We start from the raw sequence: 18,889 nt of genomic DNA, 5'->3' as shown, positions 1-18,889 counted from the left end.
TCCCCATTGACCCATGTGATCAAGCAGTTGTTTTTCTTCTGGGTTTCTACTCCCATGGTTCTTTCTCTGGATGTGGATAAAATTCTTTCTCTTAAGTCCCTCAGAATTGTCCTGGATCATTGCATTGCTGCTAGTACAGAAGTCCATTACATTCAACTATGCCACAGTGTATCTGTCTCTGTGTAGAATGTTCTCCTGGTTCTGCTCATCATTTCTTAAGACACAATAGGGTTCCATCACAATCCTATGCCATGATTTGTTTAGACCTTCACCAATTGATGGGCATCTCTTCAATTTTCTGTTCTCATCATCTCCTGAGACTATCTATTCTACTCCCAAACCTCTCTATTGTTTGTTTTTTCTTTTTCTGTACATAAAGCCTAGATTTGCTTCTTTTTCAGCTGCCTCTCATTTTTATTTTTGTTTCTTCTCTCTAGGGCCAAATAGATCTATAGCAGCTCCTAGGTATTACAATGGGTATAAGATTAAAGTAAGAAGACATGAGTTCCAGTCCTACCTCAGATGTATACTATTTGTGTGATCATGAGGAAATTACTTAATCTCTAATGGCTTCAGTTTCTTCATCTGTAAAATGAGCAGCTTGGACTGGTTGGCTTTTAAGGTATCTTTCAGCTCTAAAGATCCAGCTCAGATTTTCTAAGACTGACTCTTCCTCTACATGACACCATCTTTTTAAAGTACTAGAAATAATCAATAATCATTTTTAACTACTCGAATACCCCAATAAGCATTTATTAAGTACCTGCTAGGTATTGAGGTTCTAGGTGCTGAGGATACAAAGACAAAAATGAAAAAAACCTCTGATCAAGAACGCTGTTACTATATCCCCCAAGCTCACTCTTCTGAGTACTTTCAGCAATTCTTTTATGATCACATGCATTGAAGGCCATTCACTATCCTCGCTTTCCTCCCCTGGACACTGTAGTTCAGCAGTGCCATTCTCAAAGTGTGTCTCTAAGAACTAAATACAGTATTCCCGATTCAATCTGACCAAGATACATTATATCTCCTAACCCCTGAAAGCTATATATCTCATAATGGAACCCAAAATGTTATTGAGGACACCACTCTTGACCAGAGTCAAGAACTTCCTTGACAGAGACCCATGAATTCTTTTTTATTCATTCATATAATAGTATTTCAGTATCTTTGGTTTCCCTGATGATCCCTTGTATTTTTGTTCTATGTTTTTAAAATAATTATTCTGAGGAATTCATAGACTTCATTAAATTGCTAAAGGGGTCCATGAAACAAAAAAAAAAAAGGTTAAGGACATTTTTATTCCTATTCACTTGAATCCGTTCTAAGGGAACCAGATGGGATCAAGACAGCTAATAGTAGAGTTATTTAGAAATCATAAAAGATTAGCTCTGTTATGCTATATTTATCTGAGGGACTAAAAGTATTGGGTGCACCCAAGCAAGCACTTTCTTGAAGAGGCATCCGAGAGTGACCAAGACTTTAGCAAAAATGTTTTGGTAATAAACAAGACTTCCACCTTACCAGAGGTTCCTGATTGTCCTTATATTGTATTCAAGCTTACTCTGTATCTACTATATTTTTATAGTAAAGGAACCTATGGAAAACTAGTATCTACCAGTACCCCTGGAAAAAGAGCTCCACTCATTTCAAATCAGCAAGCGATTCCTAAATGTTCACTATGAATGATGCATAAGCAATAAGAATACAAAATAGGGATACAAAAACAGTGACCAGAAAATCTCTGCTCAATACATTTATTTTCTACTGGGAGTGAATAGCATGTACATAAGAGATAGTATGGCACGATGGAAATAGTGCTGGATTTGAGTTCAAATCCTTGGAAGTCCTCCTCCAATGACTTCATTCCATGATTAGAACTAGAAATAGGCAAAATGATGAAATGAAGAAAATTGGTGTTCATTATTCTCCCCCTCATGGTTCCTCTGTCCACCCCCAAAGAGCTTACAATCTACAAAGGAAATACTCACCCAACACAGCAACCCGCTTTCAAAGTTTATCTTCCCTAGACATTTCACCACATTCAGTATGTTTCTGTGTGTGTATGTAATTTCTGTACCAGCAACATCTGTTCATCTAATTCTTACATTGGAAAGGATCTGACAAGCTAATTCACACGAAGAAGCCATTGACTTAGAAGGACTTACTATCTAGCCCAGCGAGGTGGCTCAGTGAAGAAAGCATTGATTCTGGAGTCAGGAAGAGCTGAGTTTAAATCTGACCTCAGAAATTACTTAGGTGTAAGTAAAAGTAAGTAAGTAAATAAAAACCTCCATTTGCCTTAATCTACTGGAGAAGGAAATGGCAACTAAATCCAGTATCTTTGCCAAGAAAACCCTATGGATGGCATGGTCCATGGGGTCATGAAGAGTGGGAAACAATTGACCAACTGCATAATCCCACCATTCCCATGGATATTTGCATCTTGCCAAAGGAAAATGCCTTAATCAAAAGTTGTTTTTTTTTTTATTTTAGTTACAACATGCTAGGGTGAGGGATACTATTAGTGGAGAGAGGGTACCTCTATGTGCCTTGGAAACCCTATATATAAATATGTAAGTGTACACCTATATTCCATGTACTTAAGGACAGGATGCAGTATCTCTATCTCCTGCCCTAAAAATGGAATCTGGAATGCTGGTAATGAAAAAACCCAAGGACTCAACCAAGCTCATTACAACAAAGTGGAGTGAAATTTCACATAAAACAGAAATTTTAATGCCAATATCCATGGTGGCATTCATAGGAACACACCACTCTTTCTATATCACTTCCTCTAAGAAGGCTGGCTCACTGTTATTAATAATTTGCTACCTCAAGAACTCAGAAAAACCAGTTAGTAAAATACTATATACTTCAGCTATACTTCGACTTTGAGAAAGTTCAGCCATTCTTTTTATATACATGGCAGTGAAATTGCAAAGTGCAGAATGGGTGAAAAACGGCATTGTTTTCCCTTGCTAAAGGAAAATTCTCCATTTTCTGCTAATTATCTAATAGGCTACAATACAGTTTCTTAGTAACTTAGAGCAAAACCATATTTTCTGGTCTTGGCATTACAAATTGCTCATCCTCGTGAGAGCCAAAATACAAATAATGAATGACTTGAGTATTACATATTCTTCCAAGACTATATCTTTAGGGCAAGAATATTATTAACAAGCTTGGATAAACTATTTGCCTGGCTAAGTTGAACCCTCCAGGCTATTTCATTAACTGAGTTAAATAAAATAGAATGTAGATATAAAAGTAAAAGTCAGCACAATGAAACTATTATCATCTGTCATTGATTTTTGTATTTTGCTTTTCATATCCATTATATGAGATTTAATTCCTCAGAGGGAATGATTGATTTTATATATAGATGTATGTATATATGTATATATACGTATACATATACACATGCTTTTATTGCTCTTTTATATGCCATTTCATCTATCATATTTGCCCTCTCTGCGTCAGAATCCTCTATTGCCCTCAAGCTCCCCAGGGTTCATTTCTGGTATGACCTGTTCTTCTTACATCTACCTATTTGAAATACAACTATCCTGCATCTCATCCAACACTAGAGTCTCTATAGTTTTCCAGAAACCCAATAAACTAAGTCAAAGTGGGCCTTTCCTAATCCTATGACATTTTTCTCCCCCTGTCCCCCTGGCCCCTTCCAGGATCTCATGTGCCTTTTTAGAGTCTATACCACCACTTTTATTTAACCCCAAAATGCGATGCTATGATGGGAGTTTGGGATCAGGTAGGAGATGGAGAATATATTTGCATAAGTAGTTCTGCTATGCTGGATCTCTCAAACTTCAGTGACTATTACTGCCTAAACGTTAAGCCAGAAGAGACCATTCTTCCTTTGTAACATGCTTTGGATTGAAGATAAATTATCTCAAATGAGCTAATATTTGCAAAATGCTTAGCACAGTGCCTGGCACATAAAAAGAACTTAATAAATGCTCATTCATTTCTTCCCTTTCCATCTCTCCTTTAGCCTCAGTTTCTTTTTGTGTCAAATGAGCAGATTCAATGCTCTCCAAAGTTCCTTCTTCCTTGGAGACTGTATGATTCTATGTGACTTGTGCTTTAGCCCTTTCTCATTGCAGAACTACCTTTATAATGGGTATTTGGCCACAAACATTTTCCTTTTGAATTTTAACAGGCTTCCTATTCCTCTAACCATTAATAATCTAGGAAAACCAATACTGCTAAAGTTGAGATTATATTTAATGGATCCAGCTGAAATATGAGTAAGCAGTACCTCTTAATGAACAGGATCTTTTTTTTTCTTTTTTACAAAACTTTTACCTTCTGTCTTAAAATCAATATTGCATATTGGTTCCAAGGCAGGAGAGTGGTAGAGGCCAGTCAATTGGGGTTAACTGACTTGTCCAGGCTCACTTAACTAGGAAGTGTCTGAGGTCAAATTTGAACCCAGGACCTCCCATCTCTAGGCCTGGGCTCTCAGTCCCTTGAGCTACCTTGCTGCCCCCAAAGATGTATTTTTTTTTAATTCCATCTTGTGCTTTATTAAACAACTATGCTCAAGCTGAGCCCACTGTCAGCCTCTGTAAAATGCTACATTATGAATCACTTTCCCTCTAATGCAAGGGGGGTAAGTTAAAATTAGTATTTATGATTTATGAAAACACTGACAAAACATATCTGGACACAGGTTCAGTCACAAAGCCTGGTACTGTACCAAAGATGTATTTTTGAGATGCCACCATTGCCCTATGACTTAACAGTGTACCACGTACTGGGGACTGGAGTCCAAATAAGAGAAGACAAGCATTTGGAGTCAGGAAGACCTCAGCTGAAATTCAATTTCAGATACTTTACTGAGTGACTCTGGGCAAGTCACTTAATTTCTCTCTGCCTCAGTTTGCAAACATTAAAGAGTTATATGAATGTTAGCGTTATGATGGAGGCCTGTGATAAGTTCAGGACACAATAATTAGGGATTTCCATTTCCTTTGTTCTTCAAGTTACCTTTTACTGTACTTATTTTCTATAAAATAATAACAATATTTTATATTTTTATTTTCATAGTATATAAATATTTTATTTATATTTTATATATTATACAATAAACAATCATTAAAATCATTTAGATAGCTCTTTAAGATTTTCCAACTGCTTTGCATCCATCTTTCATAGTTCTTTCTAGCTATATATATTCCCCTCTAGTTACATATTGCTCATATCTCTGTAGGGCTTCACAATATAAAAACATTTTCATCAGAACCCAAGTAGGTTAGATAGTGCAGAGAGTATTATTCCATTTTATAGGTGAGGAAACAGTTTGAATGGCTTGCATTAAAAGTCATATTCAAATACAAAGCTTCTGACTCTTGAGTTCAAAACTCTTTTTCTACATAAAACACTTCCTCTCCATTCTCAGAGTAATTTGAATTAGTTCAGTTTTTTTTTCTTTTGAGAAGAAAAAAATTAAGAGTCCCTGAGTATGTATTAAGTACCTATTATGCACCAGGCAGGGTAGGTAGGTGACAAAGAGGAGAGAGTGTCAGGCCTGAAGTCAAGAAGATCTGAGTTCAAATGACCTCAGATAACTTTCTACTTGGGTGAGCCACTTGACCCTTTTTGCCTCAGTTCTTTACCTGTAAAATGAGCTGAAGAAGGAAATGGCAAACATTTTTTTTGCCAAGTAAACTCCAAAGAGGCTCAGGAAGAGTTAGACATGACCAAACTACGATGTATCAGGCGCTGTTCTGGTTGCCGAGGATACCAAAACAAAGATGAAATAATCTTTGCTCTTAAAGAACATATCTTCCTTCCAGAAAAGGGAACAATATTGATACATATAAGCATGTACAAAATAAATTTGAAAGAAAGTCAGATAATTTAAAGAGGAAACACTGGTGACTGGGATCACCAGGAAACGTCCCTTGTCCTAAATTGCTTTGAGTTGAGCTTTGGAAAGAAAAATGAAATCACCCTCAGGATTATCATAAGACCAGGATGAGAGATCTGTTAAAATTCAGCAGCTTGGGAAGCAACTAGGCTCAGTGGATAGAGAACCCAGGTCCTGGGTTCAACTCAGTGTGACCCTGGGCAAGTCACATAACCCCAATTACCTTGCCATAACTTTTCTTTTACCTTGGGATCAATCCTCAATATCAATTCTAAAACAGAAGGTGAGAGGTTGTTCTTTTTTTAATTAAGCAACTTGGTGCTCCATTTGTAAAGGGAAAAATTGACAAAATTACAAATAAATTTAATCATTCAACAAGCATTTATTAAGCCCTTTCTATATGCCAGACATTGTGCTAAGTGCTGGGGTTATAAAGAAAAAGAGTAATAACAATCCCTACTCTAAAGGATCTTAATTCAAATGGAGGAAACAATTCAAACATGTATATGTAACATAAATATATATCTGTACATACAAGATACATACAGAGTAGGGGAAGAGATAAGCAACTTGGAAATTGCTTCCTATAGAGGGTAACTAAGGCCTGAGCTGAGTCTTGAAGGAAGCCAAAGAGTGTAAGAGGTAGAGGTTAGGAAGGACATCACAGGCATTGTGGATGCAAAACCCAAAGGGGGAAAAATTGAGCATCCCATGTGAAGAAGAACAAGGATGCTGGTATAGCTGGACAGCAGGGTGTTTAGAGAGGAATACTATATGACTGGTAATAAAAGAGCTTTTTGTATTTGATGCTAGCATTAGTAGGGAGCCTCTTGAATTTACTGAGTATGGGGTGACATGATCAAACCTATGCTTTAGAAAGGAAATCACTTTGGCAACTTGGCAGAGGATGAATTAGAGTGAGACCTGAGGCAGGGAGTATAATTAGAAAACTATTGATTCCTAGCTATATGACCCTGAGCAAGTCACTTAACCTTGGGTGCCTAGCCCTTGCCATTCTGTTTTAGTTGTTACTAAGAAAGAAAGTAAAGATTTATAAAAAACGAAAGACTATTGCAGGGATACAGGGTAGAAGTGATTAGAACCTTGAAGCAGGGTAGAAAGTGTGTGAGAGGAGAGCAAGGGTCATGTGTGAAAAAAGTTATGGGAGGGGGAGGGTCAGTATTTACAAAATACATGGGGGATAAATGAAAATAAAGAGTGTGACAGCTAAACTTTAAATCTGGGTAAGTAGGAGGGTTGTAGTACTCTTGATAGTAATAAAATATTTGGAAAAAATTAGGAGGAAATAGAATGAGTTCTCTTTGGAGCATGGTGCATTTGAGACTGGGGACAACTGTTATGAATATTTTTGTACATATAGTTATTTTTCCTTTTTCTTTACTCTCTTTGGGGTATAGGATCAAAGAGTGTGTCCAGTTTTATTTCACTTTGGGCGTAGCTCTTCATTGTTCAAAAGGCTATTGGTATTAAGGAACTAGAACTCAGAAGATAGAGATGAAAAATTCAGAATTTCTGTCAAACGATTGATAAATATCATCTGAATAACTCATCTCTTGGTAGTTTAACAGAACCATGATTTCATCATTCTGGACACTTTCTATCACCTACATGTACAGGTTAAAATCCATCTCGCCTCTTTATCCTGTGTCATTTTTATCCATGCCTTTTTATAAATTCTCCATAGAAAATGTACTCAGTAGGGCACTGCGTTCCTTTCCCTGAATATTTTCACATTTCATGACTAACACTGCAACATTGCTATGTCCTACAGTTTTTACTTTGAAATGGCAGGCACAATAACTTCATGGGTAATCCACAGTATAGATATAAAGGTAGAAGACCTTGGAGGAAGTAAATCTAGTTCCTCACGTTTTATGGATGAGGAAACTGAGGCACAAAGAGATAAAGTGATTTTTTTCAAAGGAACAAAATTGAGATTTAAATCTGTCTTTCTGAGATTCTAAATCTCGTGCCCTCTTCTCTACCCCATGGTGCCTCTCTTTTATGCCTAGGATACTGATTTCATCAGTCTAAAGTTCAAAAGAGGCCCTAAAAGGAGAGAGGAGAGTGTTGACCTGAAAAGAGCAAAATGTGAAGAAGAAAATTCAGCCCAGGGAATGAGAAAAGCCCCGAAGAAGTTCTCCACAGATTTTCTTANACTGGGAGCTATCCCAGGACACAAATATTTTACAGATGTGAAAAATTATATTAAAGGCTGTTCTAGATAGCCTAAGTAAATCAAGCCCAAAAAAGCCAATGCTACTCTGAGGAGCATATAGCTTATCTACACTGACCAGATACAACAGGGTTCAGTGTTTCACTTTTCTTTGACAACTTAGACCTGCTCAAAGAAAAATGATGTTCTTAATACAGTATAGTTAATCTGAGGCAAGAATCAGGACTCAAATGATTATTTAGGATTCATGGCTTAGGGTCTTTACTTCTGATAATGCTGGTTTCCTAAACAACATCCTTTCCTGTTAGTATGTAGCAATGAAGTAAAATGCTAATGTCATTTAAATAATCTCAAGTATGTTATAATTTGTCCTAATATTTGGAAATGATGAGTTCTGTTACACTGACAACAAACACTTTGTATATTATACAATTAAGGGTATACACAGAGAGCGACAATTGGACAGAGAGACAAAGGAGGAGAGAGAAAAGGAGGCATGGAGAGAGGAAAAGAAAGAGAAAGAGGAGGTGGGACAGTCTGACAAAGTAGACAGAGGGTTGGTCTTGGACTTAGAAAGACCTAAATTCAAATCTTGTCTGTGACACATATACCTGTCGTGTTTCCTCTCAAATAAAAGCCCTGGGAGGACTATTGATTTTATAATGTCTCCAAGCAACTCTCCAAAGCTACTTGCAGGCAAGCAGGAAATCCAAATTGATAAAGGGAATTCCCACTCAAAGGGCTCCCTAAAATAGGAGGTCACAGGCCCAGGCCAAAATACATGCTTACACATATTTGATGGCTTTTGAAATGATATTGATAATTCTAAAACAGAATTTATTCTTCCCTGAGCCTTGAAAACAATCACTCTAAGATTCTGGCTATGGGAGAAAGGTTATTAGTTCCATCTACCTAGTGGAACAAAAGACTGCCCTTCTGGTTATCTGTATAGAGTGGATTCATCCTTTACTGGGTTAGTCTGGCTGAACATATGGTCCATACACTATTATTTTATACCTCGAGCTACCAAGGAGTGACTGCAAGTCATTTTCAGCATTTTCAGTGTTCTATGATTGGGAAAAAAAACAACACTGAAAACCTTTGGCAAATCTGGGACATGGATTTCGATTTGCATGTATTTCCACTTTTGCAAGGCAGTGTTTGAGCTGAAGATTTACAAATTGCCTACCATACAACTCACATGAATAACATTTCCCAGTGTAAACAAGCTAAGGGTATGCTTCATTCAGTGGGAAAAAGTGAGAAGCAAGTTAAAAAGACTGCCAAATGTTAGAGACTCACAAGGAGAGAAGGGCAAAATGGTCAGCATTCTTATGAACCTAAAAATATGTAAACCCTATTCAAATTGAGGTTTCCTAAGAGTCACTCAGGCCCACTTATGATACTATGAGTGGCTCAGTTCCAAAGAATTCAATGCGTGATCCATCACCTTTAGCAGAAAAAGAAGGAAGGGTACATGCAGTGAGGATGCGTCCTAGTCTCCAGGAATCCAAAATTGTTTTTCCCTGACTATCAACCCCCACAACTCCGCCAATCCTACCTCTGAGACACTGAAATAGTGATATTTCTTTTCTAATTTTCTAAGTCTCAACCTTTACGGACTCTGCAGTTTTAAATGGTATTTCCTAGTATAATGCAATTCAATTTAACTACTATTATTGTTGGGCGACAGTGGATAGAGCATCAGGCTTGGGGTTCAGAAGACTTGAATTCAAATCCAGGCTTTGGTACGTACTAGCTATGTGACACAGGACAAGACACTTAGCCCTATTTGCCTCAATCTGTAAAAAGAGTTGGACAAACTTTGCCAAGAGTACCTCAAATAGGGTCACAAAGAATCATATAAGACTGAAAAACAAAGACAATTCTTATTAATAATAATAATCATGCTAATAAAAATAATAGCTCCCTCTTATTTAGAATTTATTTTGTGCTAAGTGCTTTACAAATATTGTCTCATTTAATAGAGCACCACTGGGAGGTAAATGCTTCCTATTATCTATGTTACAGTTAAAGAAACTGAGACAGACAGAGAAGTGACTTTCCCAGGGCCACAGAGTTAATAAATATCTGATGCTACATTTGAACTCAAACCTTGCCCAGTGTTCTATCTACTGCACCACCTATGGGCAAAGTGCAATGCTAGGCAAGAAGAAGATGAAAAATAAATAAGACAAGGTCCTAATAATTGACAAGACAGCAACTCCAACTAATTAGATATGAGAATGAAAGAGGCCAAAGAGTCAAGGTTGACTCCACATTTGCATATTTTAATAATTAGGAGAATTTTGGTGCTTTCTATAGAAATAGGTTACTTTTCAAGAGCGGCAGATTTGGGGATGGGTAAGAAATAATGAGTTCCATTTTGGATAGATTAAGTGTGAAATGTCTATAGGAATTCTCATGGGAGTTGCCCAGTAAGCAGTGAACAAGCGCTTGGGAGAGGTTAAGGCTAGATTTATAGATTTTTGCAGTAATATGCATAGATATGAGACTTGAAACCATGAATGCTGACAAAGTCATTGAAAGAGTATATGCCAAGAAAGAAAAGAACAAAGACCAGATCAGAACCTTGGAAACATTCATGGCTTAGGAGTCAGCACAAATGATAATGATCCTGAGAAGGAGCAAAATCAGACCAGTAACAGGAGAAATGGGAAACAATGATATCACAATTGCTAATCAATAATGCCAGATACTTCCTGGAGGTCAAGAAGCATGAGACCAGAGGGAAGATCAGGAGGTTTAGCAATGAAACATTTATTGGTAACCTTAAAGGATGGATTTGTGGATAAGGTAGACGGGAGGGAGATTGATTAAGAGTCTAATATAGTGGTCCAGGTGAATAGTAATAAGTTCTGCATTCAGGCAGTGGTGATAAGAATTAGTGGAGAAAGAGCCAGATGCTGGAGATACTACAGGGGTGGAATTAACAGTTCTCAACACAAACCAGACATGGGAGGAAGAGAGAGAAGCACAATGACAAGCCAAGTTTGATAGCTCACTCCCAGGGAAGAGATCACTGTGAAAAGATTCTCCTAAACACATGATCCTGTGGTATAGACAGTCAAAAGCCAGGAATGGGCAGTCTACCAAAAGCAATGCCTGGCTTACGTAGGTCAGAAGCCAGAATCCTCTTCAGCCCATAATTGCTCATTGACATCTTTCCTGTAGGTTGCCCAATCCTGTCTTGGCCTATTACAAAACATGAGGGCTTCTCGCATTTCCCCTCTTCCATTTCCTATCCTTTGAAATTGCTAGCAAAATTAGATTACTACTCTGAGGCTACTGGTACTGCAACTTCTAATGTTCTTTAGTAATTAAGTGCAAGAAAGACAATTAAGATTCTCATATCTTTGTTCCATTTCCTTGGCCTTCTGTAATTGTTCTATGATAATGGCATAATTTGTGCCCTTGATTATGTGAGAATGAATACACCAAAAAGAAAATATCATCGCACTAGATTAGAGATTGGCTTATTGCTTTCCTTTTCTCATTTCTTCCCTATCCTTCTCCTCCCCAAAATAATAAGGGGAAAAGCTTTCTTCTGACTCTATAGTAAACCTGTTTCAAAGAGAATGCATTTAATATCTTGTGCTTTGTATGCTATATATCCTGCCTGAGGCAAGGTTGATTCATGCTAGATATCAGGCAAACCCTTGGCCAGGAGCAGTGAGCATGAGGCAGTGTAACAGAGACAATGTGGGGATCGGTTCAAATAATCAAAAAAAAAAAAAAAACGCAGACAAATTTTGTGGAGCATGCAGAGAAGGAAACAAGGACAATTGACAAATATGAGGAAGCTAGATCACAGGGAGAAACATAGAATTGGCCATTTCCATGATCCAATCTGATTCTCCCAAGAGCCTTTCTTTATTTTATTGCACCTGGTCATTAGCAAGGTCCACTAGGATCTCTTCTGAATCATCCACCTCTAATAGTTTAGACAGTGGTATACAATTAAGGATACCCTAGAGTAGATAAGAAATGGGGTAGTCTCAGAAATGTTGAATATTTCCTACACCGTCTCAGTTTCTTCATCAGTTAATTTAGAACATGTAATCACTCTTAGAAAAGATTCAACAAACATTTCAATAGTTATTAAGTTCCTAATATGTTTTATACACTTGAGGATATAAAGATGCAAAGTGACTCAACTCTATTTTCAAGGGGTTTATAATCACTGGGAAATATATATGGATAAATGGGAGGTAATCAACAAAGGAAAGGAACTTGAATTAAAGAGGATTGGGGGGGCAGCTGGGTAGCTCAGTGGAGTGAGAGTCAGGCCTAGAGACGAGAGGTCCTAGGTTCAAACCCGGCCTCAGCCACTTCCCAGCTGTGTGACCCTGGGCAAGTCACTTGACCCCCATTGCCCACCATTACCAATCTTCCACCTATGAGACAATACACCGAAGTACAAGGGTTTTAAAAAAAAGAGAATTGGGAAAAGGTTTTCTGTATAAAATGGGATTTTGTTGGGACTTGAAGGGAACCAGGGAAGCCAGGAGGTAAAGATGAGAAGGGAGAGAATTCCAGGCATAGAGAATAGCCAGTGAAATTGAGGGGCTATGGAAAAATAGGTACACTCATACATGGTTAGTGGAGCTGTAAACAAATCCAAATATTCTAGAAAATAATTTGCAACTATGACCCAAAAGCTATTAAACTATACAATTTTTTGGCCCTGAAATACTGCTATTGGGTCTATACTCTAAAGTAATGATGGGCAAACTTTTTTAAAGAGTGGGGCCAAAGGAAGAGAAATGCTTATCTGTCAGTCTGTTTCTAAGGCAACTCTTTTGAAGTTTCATTGTATTGTATCCTACTCATTGTATTCATCAGATTAGGAATAATGTCACAGGGCCTGATAGAACATTTCAGGGGGCCACATCAGGCACATGTGCAGGCCATAGTTTGCCTATCATTACAGACAGAGAGAGATAGAGAGAGAGAGAGAGAGAGAGAGAGAGAGAGAGAGAGAGAGAGAGAGAAAGAGAGAGAGAGAAACAACCCATATATTAAAAAGAAGAAAAATGTAATAGCAGTTCTTTTAATGATAACAAAGAATTGGAAACTAGGGAAGTGTTCATTGATTGAGGGATTACTGAACAATTTGTGGCAAATGAGTGTAATGAGTGGGACACTATTGTGTAATACAAAATGATGAAGGGGATGGTTTTAGAAAATGAGATTTATATGAACTGATGCAAAGTGAAGTGAGCAGAACCAGAAAAATGTCTACAATAAGAGCAAAATTATAAAGATAATTAACTTTGAAAGACTTAGTAACTGAACAACATGACCAACAACAATCCCAAAGGTCCCGTGATGAAACAACCCATCTACCTCCAGAAAAGAGAATTGAAGCATATTTTCTTCTCTTTTTCCTTTGTTTCTCTCTTTTCTTTCTTTTGGAAATTTCTAAAATGGGAATTTGTTTGCATGACTATGCACATTTGTGATTTTTTTTTTGCCTTCTCAGTGGATGGGAGAGGGGAGAAGCAAAAGAATCCAGAACTGAATATGAAGTAAAATTGAATTGCAAAAGGAAAATCAAAATTCCAAGAATCATGGATGGAATATCTTGTTTGAAAGAATAGCAAAGAGGCCATTATCCAGACTCTACAGTAGTTGGGGACTAAAGGGTTTAGGAATATTGTAAATATTCTTTTTTCAATAAAGATAAAATAACAACAAAGATAATTTAATCAAGAGTAAAAAATAAAAATTAAAAAAAAAAGAATGATGTAGGGAAGGATAGGGCAGATCAGGAAGTATTTTGAATGTCAAAAGATTTTACATTTGATCCTAGAGGTGATAGGGATTCTGATGTGTAATGACAGAAGTCACTGACTTTGAGAGAGACAAAAAGAGCAGAATGAATGTTAATGAGTTTTGAGAAGAAGATTAAGAGATTTGAAAATAGTAACAAGACACCATGACAGATTTTTTTAAATGAATGAGATTATTATATTCTTCAGCATATGTTTTAGATGTTTGGCTGCCAGGCTATGACAGTTCCATTCTCTCTCAGCCATACTGTAAGTCAAACTAGTCACCTCCATGGTAGTTCATCTGTCTGACATTGCATTGGCAGAGACCTGGGAATATGGAACATTTTGAAAGTAGATGGTTGTAAATTCTCCACATTTGTGGGAGGTGGGGGGTGTTGCCGTTGATGTTCTGTGATTTGTTGAAGAATTTGAACCTGGGATCCAGAACTCTAAGGAGGAATTGGATAAGGTAACCTCCAACATTTATTTCAATGGAGAGATTGTACAGTTCCATCATCCTGAATGGTCAATGACAGCATTCACATTCTGCCTTCAGAATTTGCTCTAACAGTTCTGTTCTGTTTAGTTACACAACTGGGTAGAATTTTTCCAAGAGGATGGACACACTGGATAAAAATATAATTAGTCATTTTCAATTACACTGTTAACTTGCCCTGTGGATGTATACATTGTAGTTGCCCTAATTGTTTTATCTGAAAAATGGGATTTCATGGCACTACACTTTTTTAATAATCCAAAATTAGGTTGCCTCTTTTATCCTATTTGATCCTTATAACAACCCAGTGAGGTAAATAAGTAGGTATTATTATCTCTGTTTTTCATATAGGGAAATTGTGGTCCAGAGTTGTAATCACATGCCCAAGAGCATAGTGGACTTAAATGCATGCTTACTTTTTTTTTTTTAACTTTTGAGTTTATTTATTTATTTAATTAATTTTGAATATTTTTTCTATGGTTACATGAGTCATGTTCTCTCTCTCCCCTCCTCCCACCCCCTCCCATAGCCAATACACAATTCCACTGGGATTTACATGTGTCATTGATCAAGACCTATTTCCATATTAATATTTGCACTAGGGTGATCATTTGAGTCTACATCCCCAATCATATCCCCAACAAACCATGTGATCAAGCAGTTGTTTTTCTTCTGTGTTTCTACTCCCACAGTTCTTTCTCTGGATGTGGATAGCGTTCTTTTTCATAAGTCCCTCAGAATTGTTCTGGATCATTGCATTGCTGCTAGTAGAGAAGTCCATTGCATTCAATTATACCACAATATATCCATCTCTATATACAATGTTCTCCTGGTTCTGCTTCTTTCACTCTGCATCAATTCCTGGAGGTCTTTCCAGTTCACATGGAATTCCTCCAGTTCTTTATTCCTTTGAGCACAATAGTATTCCATCACCAGCATATACCACAATTTGTTCAGCCTTGAATCCATGCTTTCTGACTTCTCATCCCGCTCCCTTTCTATAGCATGCTGCCTAAAAAAAAAAAGAACTTTGAGGGGCAACTGGGTGATTCGTTGGATAAAGAACCAGGATTGGACATGGGAGATTCTGGATTCAAATCTATCCTCAGTCATATCCTAGCTGTTTGACCCTGGGGAAGTCACCTAACCCCCATTGCGTAGCCCTCATCACTCTTCTAAGAAAGAAAATAATAGGCTATTTTGGGTTGTTTTTGGTAGAAACTGGCACTCCTATCATAATTCACATAGCCCTTACCAGTCTCCTAAGACAGAAGGTGTACATGATCAGAGCTAGCTACCATGCAACAGCCATTGTTGGGAAGTCCTGCTCTGAGTTACTGGTTTTCTTCTCTTCCTTTTCAGACACATTTGCAAGCAAAGTGGCGGCCACACAGGACCAATACGCAGATGCATCCATTGGCAACGTCACCGGCAGCAACGCAGTGAATGTGTTTCTGGGGATTGGTGTCGCCTGGTCCATCGCTGCCATCTACCACGCAGCCAATGGAAAAGAATTTGAGGTCTCCCCCGGCACTCTAGCCTTTTCTGTCACCCTCTTCACTATTTTTGCTTTCATCAATGTTGGGGTACTCCTGTATCGACGGAGACCGGAGATCGGAGGTGAGCTGGGTGGGCCCCGGACTGCCAAGATCCTCACGTCCTCACTCTTTGTCCTGCTGTGGCTCTTGTACATTTTCTTCTCTTCCCTGGAGGCCTACTGCCACATAAAAGGCTTCTAAAAGGACAATCAGATATAGTAAATTTATATATATATAAATATATATATAAAGATGTATGTATAATGAACAGAGGAAACTGACGTTTGTCAAGTCCACTTACCTGCTGATGGAATCCAGTTTCAAGAGCATACTTTGTACTAGGGCAGAGATAAGGAAGCCACCACCTTCTTATCCCAAGGGGCGCCAACACGTTGAACAAGGCATGGATGCAGGGCCATCTTTGCAACTCTACCTAGAAGGGTGTACTCTTGAGATTGATAGACTACTTTTTTGGTTTTTTGTTTTTAAAAATGACTGATCTAAGTGCAACATGGGCTTTCAGTTTTCAATTAAAATCAACCAGATTACTTTTTTTTTTTAAATTAAGCATCTGGGCAAAGGAGGGGGTATGGAAGAGGAAAATGGGGTTGGGAGGGGGCGTTCATTACTTTATTACAAAACACCATGTTTATCTTCAGAACTTATGCAGAGGCAAATCTGTTTCCAGGAGGAAACGTGTGAGTATATACTGAAAAAGGACAGGTAAAGGATTCTGGGTTCAGATTACATCCTAGCTACCCAATGGGAGGCACTCTGCCATCCTTACATTAATCCCCCTTTCCTATTCAGTAATTACAATGATAACCTTTTTAGATTCTCAAAGAAAAAATCATGACATTTTAGTCCTCTCTTCTTAGCCTGACTAGCATTAACATTGCCCCTTTCACCCCCCAGTGCCCCTAGTTCCCTCCTCCAGTGTCCTTCTCCCACCAAAATCATAATGATTAGTACCATTATAGCTTTCCAAGAGCACACCATTCTCTCCATTTGCATATCATATGCCTCCATCCAAATCATCTGTCCTTCAGCAGTCTCTTTGTGGCCCTCATAAGGACTATCTTGTCAGTTTTATTTTTGGTAACACCCATGCCCTACCCAATCTCAGTGCAGCCTTTTCTCAACATTTGCTTCTTCCTCATACTCCTGTTAGGGAATGTTGTTCTGATACTTCTTACACTGTGCATGGATTGAAAAAAAAAAGAAAAAAAGAAAAAAATCTGTATATAGTATAGTATAACAAAAACTGTTATTCCATTCAGCAATGTTGTTCGAATATTGAAGACATGAGTGAGAGGTTTTTTTTTGTTTTTTTTTTTCCACCTGTTTTGTTGTTTTTATGTTGTAATTGGATTTGACTATTAAGGTTAAGAAGAGAAAATGGCTTATTCTTTCATGGATCTGCACATCAATTTCTAAGAAGCAATAATTGACCAGGGAAGTCATAGCTGTTGTTGGGGAGCCACCAAACAAATTTCAAAGCATCTGTGTAGATTGTCAGGCTGTACAGAACTCAGAACCAAAGCACATAATAATCACCAAATTACTTTGATGAGAGACAACATAAAGATCAACAAGTGAGTAAGGTGTGCCTAGGCTTTGAAAGCATATGGTTTTCTCAACAGTATTTATTTTGTATTCTTTCTGTCTGGCATAGATGGCAGAAATACTGAGGTAAGGGATCAACATCTATTTGGGATTTGTTTTTTAATTATTTTTGAAAGATTAGTTTAGATTCCCTTTTTCTTGCCATGTATTGCCTCTGTACTTCTTGTGAGGCAATAGGTCAAGAAGGACTAATAAGCCTTTCAAAGCCTTTGTATGTCTCTAAAGAGTCAAATAACTCAGTAGGAAGTTGAGAGGTTTTAACCCTTTAAATGGAATAGTTCTTTGGTTCTTTTAGTTTGAAAGAACCTAGGGAAGAAAATGATATTGTTGTGATGAATGAATGAACCTTGGCCATGCATCATGAATGGCTTTACATAAAAAGAGACTGTAAGTCTAAGAAATTATTGGCCATTTGCATTAGTCCCAAAATATTAAGATGATAAAATCCGGATGTATATTTGTTCAACTCTTTTTCCCTCATTCTCACTTTAGTAATCTTGTCAAAAAAATGTAAAACTAATTTAAGAGTAAAAACAACTCAGAGAGACGGGTCTACCTAGAGATCCCATATTTGATAAAAGGGGAAAAAAGTCATGTTCCAATTTAAAGGAACACTAAATCAGTCTAATTTTTTAAAAAATATTAATAGCAAATTTTTTCAAGCATTTCAGACCTCTTTTCCAGCATGAAATTGATATATTAGTTTAAAATAACTCCTCATTAATACCTTGCTGAATCTGGTAATCAATTTATCAGTTAACAAACATTTATTAATCACTTACTATTTGCCAGGCACTTAAATCAAGAGTAGGATAGGAGTGTATGCTAGTAGAGATTCATGTTAGTGATTCAAAGTAATAAGATGATTCAGTTTCTGGTTTTCAAGGGCAGGACGAGGCTGCATTATCCCCAGCACCCTTCTCTCCCTCTTATCAGGCAGACCTATTCCTGGTACATGATGATCAGCAGTAAACTCAAAGGCAGCTGCCTAAATACAAAGCTAAAATTGAAATTGTCAAGTAATGATAATCCACATATGTGAGCTGTATAATCAGTTAAAGATTCTTTGCACACCTTTTTAGCCATTTTGGGAATGATCACATACCCATAGAGGATTTTCACAGGAAAATATAATGAAATCTTTGTCAATTTCACTTTCAAAGAGGTGGAGTGTTTTATTTTGGGGCTTGGGGTTTTTTTTTGTTTGGTGTTTTTTTTCTTTCTTTTTTGTTCATTAGGGAAAACATCAACACTAGAATCTGGTTGTTCAGGGTTCTTATTAATTATTATTATTGTTGTTATATTTGTGTAAAGTTATTTCATTTAGTTTGTTTGATT

The 18,889-nt window shown here is 37.4% G+C and overlaps 1 protein-coding gene across 2 annotated transcripts in view; it reads left to right on the top strand.

The window, feature by feature from the left end:
- The window catches only part of SLC8A1 (solute carrier family 8 member A1), a 415,876-nt gene extending 399,749 nt beyond the window's left edge, over window positions 1-16,127 (top strand). For both annotated transcript variants that reach the window (XM_044663276.1, XM_044663277.1), the window contains one exon: window positions 15,750-16,127. In XM_044663276.1, coding sequence (XP_044519211.1) covers window positions 15,750-16,126 — 377 coding nt within the window. In that variant the 3' untranslated portion in view covers window position 16,127. The remainder of the gene's footprint in view (window positions 1-15,749) is intronic.
- The last annotated feature ends 2,762 nt before the right edge of the window (window positions 16,128-18,889 follow it).

Source organism: Gracilinanus agilis, chromosome 2 (genome assembly GCF_016433145.1).
Source record: "Gracilinanus agilis isolate LMUSP501 chromosome 2, AgileGrace, whole genome shotgun sequence".
Lineage (NCBI taxonomy): Eukaryota > Metazoa > Chordata > Mammalia > Didelphimorphia > Didelphidae > Gracilinanus > Gracilinanus agilis.
The sequence above is the reverse complement of the archived record's forward strand: the minus strand, read 5'-3'. Positions and strand labels throughout refer to the sequence as shown.